At 31.9% G+C, this 15,123-nt stretch overlaps 1 protein-coding gene across 6 annotated transcripts in view; it reads right to left on the bottom strand.

The window, feature by feature from the left end:
• The window catches only part of LOC118184756 (neural-cadherin-like), a 639,735-nt gene that overhangs the window by 14,376 nt on the left and 610,236 nt on the right, over window positions 1-15,123 (bottom strand). For 3 of the 6 annotated variants that reach the window (XM_085823079.1, XM_085823080.1, XM_085823078.1), the window contains exons 20-21: window positions 9,123-9,303; window positions 3,361-3,632 (exon numbers count right to left, since the gene is read on the bottom strand). In XM_085823079.1, the coding sequence (XP_085679205.1) occupies window positions 3,361-3,632; window positions 9,123-9,303 (453 nt within the window). Of the gene's footprint in view, window positions 1-3,360; window positions 3,633-3,846; window positions 4,089-9,122; window positions 9,304-15,123 lie in introns of all 6 variants that reach the window. The other 3 variants (XM_085823083.1, XM_085823081.1, XM_085823082.1) reach the window with 1 other exon arrangement.

Raw genomic sequence — 15,123 nt, forward strand, 5'->3', positions numbered from 1 at the left:
ATCGCAGGCAGAGAAGGTGACTTGTAAAGCTTCTCATTCTCTCGATACATGTCGTATAATAGAGGTTTTAATATGATTTACTGCTTTATCCGATATGCCAGATGCAGTCTTGACTGAATTTAATGAGCACTTGTTTCAAAAACGATGTGTTTTATGTTTAACTATGGGGAACATAAAGAAGAATAAATGTGAATAATGGAGGAAACAAAAAATTGTAGTTGTAGATACAGTTTTATCCAAAGACATAAAGGTGGATAATTTGTGCTATCTTCGTGCACCCAGTTGCGGTGAATCGATTTTATTCCTCTTAAATAATCAAACTACTTTATTATATTTTCAAAATTTCATGATATTCAGTTTAAATGTTTATTTTTATACTGTAGATGAATGCTGATGATTATATAATTTCACACGGAATAATACTTTTTTATTAATGCTGTTTATTTACTTTTCGGAACTATCATAGTAGATCAGAGTTTCTTAAACTGTGGGTCGCGGGTCATGCAGCAGGGGTTCGCCAAAAGTTTAGCAATTTTGATATTTCTTTAACTTATTATATTATAATAATTTTACAATTACCAAATATTTTTACATAATGTATCTGAAAATAGATAAAGATAAGACAATACAGACAAAGAAAAAACTCAAACATTTCGACGCATTCTTTTAATAATATAAAAGTTCATTTCGCTGTTACTTATTTAAAATTTTTCTATTGTGTTCTATGTCTTAAAATTAGAAATTAAAGTTAATAGCCTAAAACTGCAAAAGTATATTACAGTACAAGTGAAAAAATTGACAGTTTAACTCACGCGTGTGTCGGATTTGCGCAATGCTTATAGAGGTCCCAAAAATTTTCGTATATATTATGGGGTCCTCGAGTCGCGAAAAAAATCTCAGTGATAAAAAGGGTTCGTGACTGAAAAAAGCCCAGTACTAGATAAATTATGAATAAGAATGAAATTTGATGTATCCTGCCCAAGACAGTTGCCATGTTTTAAGTTTGTCATTTGATGCATTAATTTTCAGAAGAGTATAACTTTTGGTATGGTAAATCCATAACTCAAATGTTATATCAGTTCTAATGTAAACTACTGTAAAATCTGGATACTAAAACGCATGATCTTGATTATCTGAAATTATTAATCACAATAAGAATGTATTAGAAACCATATATACCAACCCTCTAAACAAGTTTCACCAAAGACTCAAAGAAGTTGATTAGATTAATTCAGTTCCTTCTTTATTATTTTGCTATTTCATTAAATTCCATTTAATATCAGTTTTATTAATTATATCTTCAATTTAATTACAGGTTTATAAACAGCATCTTTTAATATATTTTTAATACACTAAATGTTTTTATGCAATGTCTCAAATTTTCTTAATCAAAAGGACTCTTTTGAATTAATGAATAAAAAATATGTATCCATTAACACATTTTGAATTTTCGAAACCACCATTTCCTCATCACATAAAATTTTATAACAATGTTACCCCTTTTTAACTCTTTACTTTTATTAAAATATATTAATACTGAATATGGAAAATATGCAATTTATCTTTTGTAGTGCTGAAGTGGTTGGGAAAGCAAAGCTTTGAAATTACATTTACTGCAAAATACCATTCCATACATATGATTAAACGTAAAGTTTGAAGAGATACTTACAAGTATTAATAAAATATCTACTGTAAATATGACAGTTAAACATTACTTTGATTCTAAGATAAAGAAAAAGTCATTACAACTTAATGCAATTTCCTACTTGTTCATTTCTTCTCGAAACAATATCTACCAGATTGTAAGTAATTAGGATAATAAATAAATGATTTAACAACCAACACGAGTCTCTCACATAGGATATAATGCAAAATAGGACCTATTCTGGATTATTAAGATCTATCTGCTTTAATTGTCTTGGTTGCATAACGCTTTAAGGCGATAGGGAAAGTACCGTAAAAGAGTGTACGCTGCGCCAAAAAAAGGGGGGGACGGGAAGAACGGGAGATATTGATCCCCTAGAACGGGCGATATTGATCAACTAGAACGGGAGATATTGAACGGATATCTCCCCTAGAACGGGAGATATCCGTTCAATATCTCTCGTTCTAGGGGGCCGACTGACGAAATTCAACTTGCGTTTTTCATGTCTCGAAAGCGCGACTCAGGATGTGTATTATATATATATATAAAATAACATAATATATATATTATATATATATATATATAATAACATAAAATAATTTTGACATAAAATCGGACTTCTTCTGAAATGACATGCCACTTTTTTTCCATATTTCGATTCAAATCATGCCAAACTGTCAACTTTTGTAAAAAATCACACAAGTAGTTTTTAAAACATTAACTCTAAAAAATTTTAGCTCCTCAATGTTAATTGAATTTGATATATATTTATAAATATCTCTTTTTTATTGAACTTATTTCATTCTTCCTTTCATATTTCGAAACCCAGGTGCATTCCAAATAAAATTTGCCTATTTCTTATTATTTATTTTTAAAACCTGTATTTTTAAATAATTCTTATAAATTTTTGGACAAACATTCTGAATTATAACCTATAAAAGTTTTGCCATTTTCTTAACATAGATGTATTTCTAAGCATACCTGCAAAACATTGGAGTTTTTTATTCAAAATTTCCTAAGATATACGTGAATTTACATTTTGGCGCGTTTTGAAATTCGGCCTATTTATTATAAGCGATAATAATGAAAATGTGGTTTACGCAGTTTGTTAAAATTATTTGAAAGTATGAACCATGACTTTTTTCCCGCTAGTGGATAATGAAGAAAAAGGAAATGAAAATAGGTTGCTCTAAATTAAGAAGTTCGCCATGTGAATTATTCTTGCCGCAAACTTAAAAAAATACGCCATGATAAACTTTTTACCAAAAAATACAAAATTTAATATCTAGGCATAATTTGAGTCGTAGAATCAAAATATGGAAAAACAAAATTGGTATGCTATTTCAAAAAAAGTCCGATTTTGTGTCAAAATGCCTATGTTAGAAAAAAAAGCTATATATATAAATCTAATATATATCACAAGTCGTGGTTTTGAGACGTGGAAAACGCAAATTTGAGTTTCGTCAATAAATCGGGAGATTTAGAAGTGTCCCGTTTTTTTTTGCGCAGTGTACAATGAGTAAAATTCTTGATATTTAAAAAACAACGTAATAACATTACATAATAAATAACTTTAAATAAAAGAGAAAGATAGCATACAGTAATTTCCATTACATAAATTATTATAAAATACTTAAAATTCGGAAAGAATTAAATTTGAGTTTCATTATATAGAATTAAAAATTATTGCAAGCAAACACACATCCCAGTCTTACGTAATAAAGTGATAACAGATGCCACAATAATAGCTAAAGCATCATTGCTCATCACAAGAGAGTGGTCTTGCTCCTGCTCTGTCTTCTCCGTGTTTATTTCGGCACAGCTACAATTGAAGCATAACTTGTTGTTGGGGCACACGCAAAAATATCCTTTTCCCGTGACCAGGTTGTGGCACTTACTGCCGTTGACGCAGGGATTACTGACGCATTCGTCTTCGTCGATGCATTGCTTGCGGTCGAACGGGTGTTTCTTGAAGCCTTTGGGACAGCTGTTATTCCATTCCAAGTAGAAGAAAAAATATTGGTAATAATTATAGAACACTTGTGGCGCTAAGTCGATAGTTCCATTTTGATTAAGCTCGTTATTACCCAAATTTATCGTTTACAGTATTACTTCGCAATCAAGAATTCTCTAATAGTTTTAGTAGATCAGAACTATTGACTTTACGCCACTATAAGGAAGAGACATATCATATGACTTACTGAGAATATTGAGCAGGCAGATAAGTATGGCAGCAAGAGCGGCCATGCTGAGTCGCATGACCTTTTCTTCGTGTCGAGCACCACAATAAAGTCCCCCGAAGCCATCGGGGCACACGCAGTAGTAACCTTCGCCATTGGGAAGGTTGACACAGCTTCCGCCGTTAAGGCATGGATCACTCAAGCATTCGTTGGCGTCTGTGCAATTTTTACCATCTTCTGTGATGGTAAAACCTTCGGGACACCTGAAAAGCAAAAGGACAATGGGAAGGGGTGGTTAGATTGTTAGTAGGATGAAATGTTAGAAAGCCGCACAACTTCAGATAATGCATTTGTGTCATTGATTATACGAACGTTTAACGAAATTTCATTCGAAAAGGCAAATGGCTTATGGTATGTGAAATAAAATTACATTATAAAAGTATGATAGATCTACAAAAGACTTACATATTGTATTTAAAATTGCAAAAATTTATCCATTTTATTACCAGCATTGCATTAACTCTTTCGCATCGAAGTCGCCCGTAACAAAGAATATGTATTGTTAAGAAGGAAAAACAAGCGTCTAGACCACAAACCTCACTTTTGCTCATAACATGTTTTTCCTTCTTTGAGATATGAAGAAGTGAAAAAAAGGGGATTTTGAGTATAAGGAATTTTAGTCCATAGCGCTGTTTATATCGCGTTCTTGTATACTGTGAATATATATTCAGAAACTATTACCGTGTCTTCTGAAATAATAAAACGGCCTTTTACAGAAACAAGTAATTTCGCGTCGAAAAATCAGCCGATACTCTTGGAAACAACTGAAAAGTCTTTTTCAGGGCCAAATATTCCTGACACGGAAAATCAACTGTTGACTCTTATATGAACTGCAGTTTGCCCGTAAGCATATTTCACAAGTGCACATCAGCGTAGCCACTGAGGGAGGGGTTTCGAAAATGGATCAATGAGCTGCTATTGCTCTTGTGACTCTAAATCTTCGTGCATGTAAGCATATGTTGTTTACATTTTAATTCGCATTTGTTTCGCAGTTATAAATATATGGCGTAAGAGTAGAAATCGTGTAGTACTTTCCTTTTCTGAGTTTAATTTAATCGCTGACATTTCACTTTCGAGATTTTTATCACGCATTAATATTGGGATTGATGTTCACGGCATATTATGTGAATTAACAGAATTCAAGTGTATATATTTTTTAATTGAGGTGAGAATGACTGAAAGGGTTACAATGAATTTAGTGTTTTCTTATTTCAGTGCTTGCATTCTTTTTATTTTTAAAGTGTAAGATTCAAAATACATATCATCTGATTATATCCATTGCTAACATTAAAAATTATATGTAAATAAATTGAATATATTCGTTGTGCATAAGATAAATTCAATCTGTTTGATGAGTATTTCTTGTGCAGACAGTACATTTATTAAATGTGAAATTTAACACACTAAATGTATGCGAATGCAAATTAGTAAAGTTCACTTTGAATAAAATTCTACATTGGTTATTATTATAGAACATCTTTTTCATATAGACTGCAATAGTGCTGACTTCTATTTACATATATAACTGGTGTAAATATTTTTCTCATACGCATAGTTTTATGTAAAGATTGCATTTGGGCCCAGATGTTTATCACATATTTCTTTCTTCATCTTATTTGCCACTTATTAAGTAATATTTAACATCGATATTTTTGCGAAGTATCCAACATGTGTTTGCATTTATTTCAACCAGGTAGTGAAATCTTCATAATTGCCTATATTTGATCTAACTTCACAATGAAAAGTTTCAGAAGCAATCGATGATGCTTTAATTATTTTGTACAGAAAATTGCATGGCAGAATATTTTCAACCTTTTTGCTTAAATCTTAGAGCAAGCGAAAGGTCATGTGACAGAAATATTACTGGATGCTCATTGGTCCATCGTAGAAGCCACTCCCTCGGCGGCTATACAGATGTGCACTTGTGAAATATGCTGCCCGTAACGCCCGTTCATTTTCCACCTAGTGCTTTCCTCCTCCACGTTAGTGCATGGCTCATTGGTTCCGCGAGTTTTTAAAAGGCATATCAAATCATTCTTTTGAAGCAACTAAAAAGTACCTTTCTTATTTGAATGCACGTTCGCTCTCCTTTGTTTAGCGTCAACGCTCCCAGTCCCAAAACATCTTTCTTCTATTCCGTAACTTCATCGCAAAATGTTCAGAAGACGTAATATATTGACGCAAGAAGAAATAAATGCCATATTATTTTCAAAAACAGATGAATCTGATTCAGTTGTATTTGATGAAGATGATGGACAAGCAAATAATGAGGACAATGAAATCGAACTCGATGATAATTTAGAACAATCTATTTTAGAAAGTGACGAAAATTTGGACTCTATTTGTGATACCTTTGAACCAGACTGGAGGAACAATATAAATAACAAGACTTAAAATTTGGATCTTTCTCTTCCTCACCTGGGCCATCTCATAATTTTCCAATTGGTTCATCTGCTTTAGATTATTTCAAATTACTTATTCCCGATGAATGCTGCAAAGTAATTAGAAAAAATACAAATAAATATGCAGAACTTTGTAGGGGGGAAACAAAAAAAAAACGTGGTGTTGAAGATGGAAGCTGGCAACTTATACTCTCCATAAATGAGATATGGGCTTTTATAACTGTTTTTTTTTTTGCAATGAGCATTATGAGTTTACCTAGAATGAATGATTACTCGTCCCAAAATCCTATACTTGGCAACGAAGTGATAAAGAAATTAATGTGTAGAGACAGATTTGTAAAAATTAAACATTATTTTCATATCTCCGATAGAGAAAAGGAGGTAAAGGAAACGATGAAAACTTTAATTTTTTTTCAAAAGTTAGAGCCTATTATTTCTCAGGTGAAAGGGCTGTTCTCAGATTGTTTTAAGCCGTATAAAAATCTTTCCATTGATGAAGCTATGATAAAATTCAAAGGGCGTTTAGGAATTGTACAGTATATGCTTTTAAAACCAGATAAGAGCGGGCTTGAATTTCGGATGTTATGCACATCTTCTTTGGGTTATACTGTAAATTTTGATATGTATGGGGGAAAACGAGATAAAATTGTGAGGTCAGGCAAAGGATTGGGGTACGGCGTTGTCACACATTTAATAAAGCAAAGGACATGAACTGTATGTTGATCGATTTTTTACAAGCGTTTAGCTGTTGATTGATTGATTGGAATCCGGCTTTTATGCTTGCGGAACTGTTATGCCGAACAGAAAGCACTTACCAAATGAAATTAAAACGTTATGATTGAAAATCCCAAATTGAAAGTCAGACTTTTCAGAGTAAAAACTTTCGAATTTGTTGCGCACGTCTTGGGTAGACAAAAAGCAAATTTTTATGCTGTCAATCAACACATCAAACACATTGTTATGTACACCAACACACTGTTATGTAAACAGAAGAAAAGGAACAGAGAAAACTGAAGTCCTTTGCCCACGTTCTTTCTCAATATATAACACGCACATGGGAGGAGTAGATGATAGACGTACATATTATACAGTCGCCAGAAAATTGTCCAAATGGTGGATGTGTGCGTTTTGGTTCCTTCTGGACATCACCATCACCAACGCCTATATATTTCAGCTTACTACAAATTATCTCCAACAAAAACGATCAAAAACTTTGTATGATTTCAAGCTGGAATTCATACAAGAATTAGCAAATGTGTATTCACACAGAAAGCGCACTTCAGCGTCATTTGAACCCACTCCCAGTCATTTTCATAAACGAAGAAAAATCGAAGGATGTAAAAGAACTTGTGTTGAGAATGCCGGCAGCAAAGAAATAAAACTTCAACAAACAATTCCATCCAAAGCACATGGGAATGCGAAATCTGCAAACTGTGCCTTTGCAAAGGCTGCTTTGATGAATAGATTTTCTAATATTTCTTACGATATGAAAAAAGGCGGGCCCGCATACAACAGAAAAGAAAAGCCTTTGTGTGCTAACTAAACCTAAATATATTTAAAGAGAAATCATATGATTTTGGTATGAAAGTAACAGAAAATGTAAAAGGAAATTAATTTTTCTTATTTCACACACTATTCAAACATTCCTATTTATGTTTTATGTGAAGCAAAATAAACGTAATAAACTATTTAACTATCCTTTCCTTTAGCACTTTTTGTATCCTACACTTGAAATATCAAGCAAGTATAAGGGTTATTTTAGTTCTAATAATTATAAGTGTTTCTGCTCATGCATAACTATAATTTTTGTGTTAAAACCATTAAAAATGCCCCCATTAAAGTATATTTTTTTAAAGCAGGAGTTTGAAAATGATTATATACGTATAGCTAATAGTTATTTCTCAATATACAATTAAAACTTTCCTGCTAAGATAATATTAATTTATAAACTATTGATTCAAATCTACACAAATTAATAAAATGCATGTTAAAAAGTGCTTATTGTTACTCCTGTAAATTCATGCATATTACATGAAGGGATTTCAGCAATAAGAAAGAGATTTGATTTCCTATAGCACTTCTTTTGGTATAAATTTCTATTCAGTAGCACTAACTTTCTGAATGAAAATGTTTTTCTGTTTATTAGCATAAAATTACGAAAATATAAGACATTTTTTTTTATTTTCGGGATGAATGGCTGATAACTGGTAATATTTAAGTTCTGCTAAACCACCATTTATCAACTAAACTATTTCCATTAAATATTTCTTTTCTTCCTGCAGTGACAGTAGATAAAAAGGTACTATACTTTTCCATTTTATATAAGAATGAAAGAAAAAGTTACTAAATTCAAATAAAAATAAATCTATGTACACGAATTCCCTTATTATATGTTCGCTTAGTTTAAGAATCACTGCACTATCATTATACAATAATAATAGTATGTGAAAGTAACTTTTATATAATAGAACAAAATGCTTGTTCTACGTGAGAAATTCAGCTATCTCTGAACGAAAGGAATTTGAACTAAAGAGACAATTTCTGCTTTTTGAAATTTCATTTTCAAATTAGATTATTGCGTTTTCCGTATTTTATTACTTTTTATTTTATTTTATTTTTTTTCACTTATTTTTTAAATAATTTATTATTTTTATCTATTTATTTTTTAAATAATTTATTCCCCATTTATATTGGTATTGTACATTCGTTTATTTTGTTAGTGCTCTAACTTACTTGTGGAAGCCTAGTGGTATAGATGGTGGAACATGAGGAGTTGAAATTAAAGTTGACAAAAAAATGTAAAGCAAATTTTTAATATAAGATCTTATGACTTACCGACATTCGTGAAGCATCCACAGATCAAGGCAAATGAATGGCTTAGGGCATATTATTCCCTGGCAGGGATTATTAGACGGACACTTATTGATAAGATTTCTCCATTCAAGTACAGCTGCATTTTCGGAGCCATTCTCCATTGGAAGATAACGTTGATCCAATCGAATATCATTCATGCAACCTGAAAAACATTGAAGCAATAAGTAATGGTTCTTTCGTTTAAGGAAAAAAAATATTGTAAAGCTTTCTGCCTGCTGTTCTTGTTTTTTAAGTTCTCATTTGTTTCGGTTTGCAAAAAGAAAGCATCCAAAAGCTTTTGCTTTGTTTTCTTAGAGACAAGAAGCATTTAGACATTTCTGCAGCCTGCGTGGATGGTCGTTTAAGTAAACGTGGATTGTCACGCAACATCCATGTTTAAAACAAATCACGTAAAACATGCTACTTAATTCGAATACATAGATTGAGCAATACGTATTGGATTTTCGATCAGTTCGAAATTCTCTAGTGATTAACGGAAATAAATAATCTGTCTGATAAGATTTCTTATGACAGTAAAATTCATTTGTGTATACACAAGACGTATTAACGCGGTTTACATGCAGATCAGTTGAACAAAAAAGGCCATAGTACTGTAGAAAGTGTTTAGTGTGTGTAGGAAGCCCAAAATTTACTTGAATTTTTCATGATTCGGTTTCTTCTTTGTAAAAATAAGAAGGGAAGGCGTTACGGTCTCCTGAAAGAATACTTTGCTAAGGCCTTAAATTGGTTTAATAGGGTTTTAGGAACGACTCGGTAAGCTCGGCTGCATCCGTAGGAGGAAGGAGCCAGATGGCTTGATAAAATGTCTCTTAAGACGGATAAATTTGCCATTTAGCAAAGAAAACCTCAGATATTTCGCCCTGGATTTAGGTCTCTCGATGCGCTGTTGATTGTCTTATCACCAGACTCTGACAAGCAATTCTGATTTTTCGGAGTTTGATGATAAAACGATCGACAGCCCATCCAGAGGCCTAAATCAATGACGAAATATCTGAGGCTACTAACTAGTAACACTACTGCAAACTAAAGATTCAAAACTAATTTATAAACTAACTGTCACTAAAAACAAGCTATCTTGACTTAAACTAGCTGCGCATTTTGTAAAGAAACGCAGTTTCGTACCTTTGATTACGAATTTCTAGAGAACGGAAAAATGTTCAAACTGCACTAATCCAGTGTTTTTGAATGCATATTGCTACGAAATATCAAGGCGCGGTAAAGCAGGTTTAGGGTTTCCATAAAATGGCAAAAAAAGGCAGGGTTGCCACATTTGGCGAGAAACCGCCCGTTTGGCGACAAAATTGGCGATATGTCATGGACAGATGGAGAATCTTATGGATCGAATTTTTACCGGTTTAGCCCAGAATGTTCGCAAACACAAGCCAAAATATTGTAAAGCTTTCTGCCTGCTGTTCTTGTTTTTTAAGTTCTCATTTGTTTCGGTTTGCAAAAAGAAAGCATCCAAAAGCTTTGTTTCCATTTGTTTTCTTAGAGACAAGAAGCATTTAGACATTTCTGCAGCCTGCGTGGATGGTCGTTTAAGTAAACGTGGATTGTCACGCAACATCCATGTTTTAAACAAGCCAAAAACAAGCCAAAAACTATATAAACCCTGTTGGTATGCGGAGAGTAAGTGCGAGGTATTAATCTCGAGTTAGTCCGTCCGTGCGGAGTCGATGGAGTTGACAGCCGGGCAGCGAGTGCCGAGTGGGTCGTCAAGTGCATCGAAAGAGTCTCTTGGTGTATCGCGGTTAGTGCATCGTCGAGAGAGTGTGTTGAGCTCCGGGAACGACTGAACCGAAGAGTCGGGAGCTGTGCTCTGTGTGTCGTCGAGTACATCGCGAGTTGTAGTGTGGAGAGTCTCGAGAGTACGTGGAGTTCCGAGAACGATCGAGCAGAGTAAGGAGCTTTGCAGTGAAGCTGTCTCCACAGTTATACCCTGATAACCTGAAGGCTGTGTCGCTGATTGTTCCAGCGAGTGTATAGTAGATCTTCGACGACCGTAAAACGTAAATTTGGAGCTGTCCTGATAAATATTGGCTAAATAAAGTGTGTTTCGATATTCCATCAAGTGCTGTCGTCGTTATTCACTCCAAATCCGCACGAACCCCGTACGCACGTAACGTGAAAGAAAAAAAAATAACGTAAAAACATTTTTGAAAACTCCTGTGAAGTGTGATTATTTTTTATTTTTGAAATATTTTGTAACGTATGTGAAACGCATTACAGGTAAAACTTATGAATTATTTAATAGGTAATTTTATATCATTAATACTTAATTAACCATTCAGAGAAAACTAATTTCGAGATATTTATTATCTTCGCTTAGTTCGCCGTAAATAGACGCTATTAGCAATCGAAGAAATTTAATTTTCTATCAATAACCTTAAGATTCAAAAAATTTTATAATTATATAATAATAATTATTAAAAAATATTATTTACTCGTATTATATCACAATAATAGTAATAATTATAATGAAATAAATGAAAAGTAAATGATTTATATGTAAAATAACAACATTTTTAAATTTTAATTAATTGTGTACCTTCTCATCAAAATACATAAATACTAATACATATTTTGGTCTATGCAAACTTAGAAACATACATACATTCAAAGTTTCAATGGGATACATATTATAGAAAACATCTGCGATGATTTTACTTTTCACTTAAAATAGTGTTTCTCAATATGTGGTACGCGGACCACAAGTAGTCCTCGAGCTAGTTGGATAGAGTTAATAATACATGCACATAATTTACAAAAAAATATTTAATTCAAAAAATAAAAAACACATAAAAATTATTAGTCCAAATGGGCAGTTTGCCCAACAATATTAATTTCGTTTTGGCATTTTGCATTAATTCACTACAAGCGTTGTTTCACTTTTCAAATTATTGCCACCAAATATTATCGCCCTATATTACACTTAAAGAAGTTAAATAACGAAGAATCTGCATCAATATATGTATGTATGTATGTGAAAAGGCAACTGTACCTAGAGTCATCAGATTTTGAATAACGTATTCCTCCAGCCGAAGATGGGTATCTGGAAGCTTGAATTTTGAATTTCGAATTTGTTTTATTTTCTATTTCATATTTTGTAAAATTTTAACAAATTTTTGATTAACAACTCAACTATTTCAAAGCAAGCAGTGGCAACTTTGCACGGAATAAACATTTTTATCCCTAGCACGCTAGATTGTCTATCGGAAATTCTAAAGACGTGCTCTTTTTAAATATTTTTAGCCCTAATGTTTTCGAAACGTATATGTGTGTATAAATGAAAAAAAAATTCTCCTTTGGGCGTCATGTAAAATATGAAAACCCTTTCAGATTAATTTTTTTTTATCTTTTCATTCTCAAAGATATTAACAGATATACTTTTTTAGGGGTCTTTTATTTTTTTATTTTCTCTAAATACTACCTTTCTCAAAGCATACGAACCTATGTCAGATTATGTCAGAGAAATCATTTATATTTTAGCCAACATTTCCATTCCTTTTTGTAAAATGTCCAGTGCCTAGAACATTATTCTTCTTAGCAAAAATCTTAGACACCTTATATTCGGTGTATCAGCAGATTGCTAAAGTAATAACAAAACTGTCACTTTTTGATAAATTCGAATATCTTTTGGACGTGTCCTGCTGGTAAGACAACATGTCAAAAGAAACTATTTCTCCTTCGCCTTTTTTCAAAGGAAGAAAATTTTGATTTTTATAGGCAGAGTCTTGCAAAAGAATATTTTTAGCTATTATGTTTGACTAGAAGGATATTTATTTTCATAATATTTATACAAACTATTACATTATTTATGGAATATAAACATTAAAATGGCTTAACTTTAAGAGAAATATTAGTTTAAAATAAATGAATTCTTGAAAATAACGAAAACTTTCGCTAAGAGAAACAAATTATAGCCGATTTGATGACATTTATTTAGATATCATTTAGGTATTTAGATATCATTTATTTATTTAGATATCATATATTTATTTAGATTACATTTAGGTGAGCTACATATCCTATTATATGTGTATCATTTGAGTAAAGGAAAATGACACATTTTATAATAAAAACTTCACCCATACTTAAATTTAAATCCGATTTGGATGAAATTTGCTGTATACAAAAGTTTTCTTTCTTTTAATTAATTAATTAACATTTTTGAATTGAAACCCGCGGATGTGTATCCATCAAAACGCCCAATAAAACTTTTCTGCAAGTAGCTAGTAGTGTACTCAGGTTCTTTTAAATTCAGAATGTAAGTAAAAAAAACTGGAGTTATTCTGAATATTGTTCATAAGACGAAGGACAGTTTCTAAATTTCCCCGATTCTGAATCTTAATCCTAAAACATTTTTAAATCTCTCGAAACTTCCATACAAAAAGAAGAAAAATAAATTTTTAATTAAAACAAAATCTGAAATATTCACTTAAGGCGAATTTAAAAATGTAGTTTTTAAAAACGATAATTATTAAAAAGATAAAGATACAAATGATGCTTAGTAATATGTAAATAAAATTCTCGAATTTTAAGATCAAGTTCTCTATATAACTTAAATAAAATATATGACTTAATAGTTAAATTTTTTTCACATTCGTTCCAGAATTTTTTAAAATTAAAGTAATAAATAGTTCAAACTTAAAAAATTAAAATAAATTTAAATTAAATTGTTAACAAATTTGATAATTTAAATAAAATTAAAAAAAAATATTTTTTAAAATTAAAGTAACTTCCAAAATAAAAATATAAAGTAATAAATTAAAATAATTTTTTAAAATTAAGTTTATAAGATTATTTTCAGAATTAATACGAATAAACATAGAAAACTAAATTAACTAAGAGTGTGGCACTCAGGGCAACCACGGAGCGAAATCCGAATAACTAAAATTGCGCCATTTTTGTTTTAATGAACACCTTTCTGAATAATCAGCTCTACAAAGTTTTCATTTTAATAAGTAATCGATAAAATTACTCTTTCCAAAGTTTTGAGCTAATGTATAACATGGTTTAAGGTCGAGATCAGAAAGATACGATTGTCGAAAAAAGATAATTTAGAATCTCGAATCATTTTTAAGATTCGGGCCCACCAGCGGCCGAGCGGTAAAGTCGCTGAACACTGGTAGTTCGGTCCGAGGTTCGAATCCCGCGAACGGGCTGGCTGCATGGGCGCTTTCGTGGTTTTCCCCATGTGTAACGTGTATACGAGCCAGTTTCCCTTAGAAAGTCCTCCACGAAGGCATCCCTCCCCTTAGGCAGAGAGCCCTCGAGGCTTTGCCATAATCACACACACACACATTTTTAAGATTCGTGGAATTCGAGTGTTCATAGGTCTCTTTCCTATTATTCATTTACTGAGCAGTTGTAGAATTATTTTACGCGGAATTTTAAGGAAAGAAAACGTCATTTAACAGGATTAAGAAACTCAAGGACATACTGATATTTTTTTTAACTTATATTGTTGCCAATTACAGAGTTTGACATATTTTGGACGAAAATATAATTTTTTATGGTGCATTTATGCGTTGGCCGGGAAAAAAATTAATTTTATCACGGTTATGAACCACAAGAAATGAAATAAGTGTAAGAAGAATATATAGATGTCGATGATTATAATATATGAAGTAGTTATTATTTATACGTACTGAGATATAATTATTTTTTTGTCGAGAATTGCATCATAATGCAAGAGCCTAAGAAAAAAGAATATTAGGATTCCACCTGGAGGGTTTAGTCGAAATTAGTTGAAATATAAACTTTAATTTAGGTCATTTTTAAAATAAGAATTTACCCATGTAATAGTACCAAAAAACACAACTTCTTCACATGTGATATTGATATTTATTTAGAACCTAAGTTAATATTGTAGTAGAAATTTAGATATATATTCAGTTACAAAAATACCAATCACATGACAGCACACGTGAGTTCGTCTTTCAAGAACAGGATACAGCAG

The sequence above is a fragment of the Stegodyphus dumicola genome, chromosome 1, assembly GCF_044657685.1.
Source record: "Stegodyphus dumicola isolate Sdum_Otavi_A_Nest chromosome 1, ASM4465768v1".
Classification (NCBI taxonomy): domain Eukaryota; kingdom Metazoa; phylum Arthropoda; class Arachnida; order Araneae; family Eresidae; genus Stegodyphus; species Stegodyphus dumicola.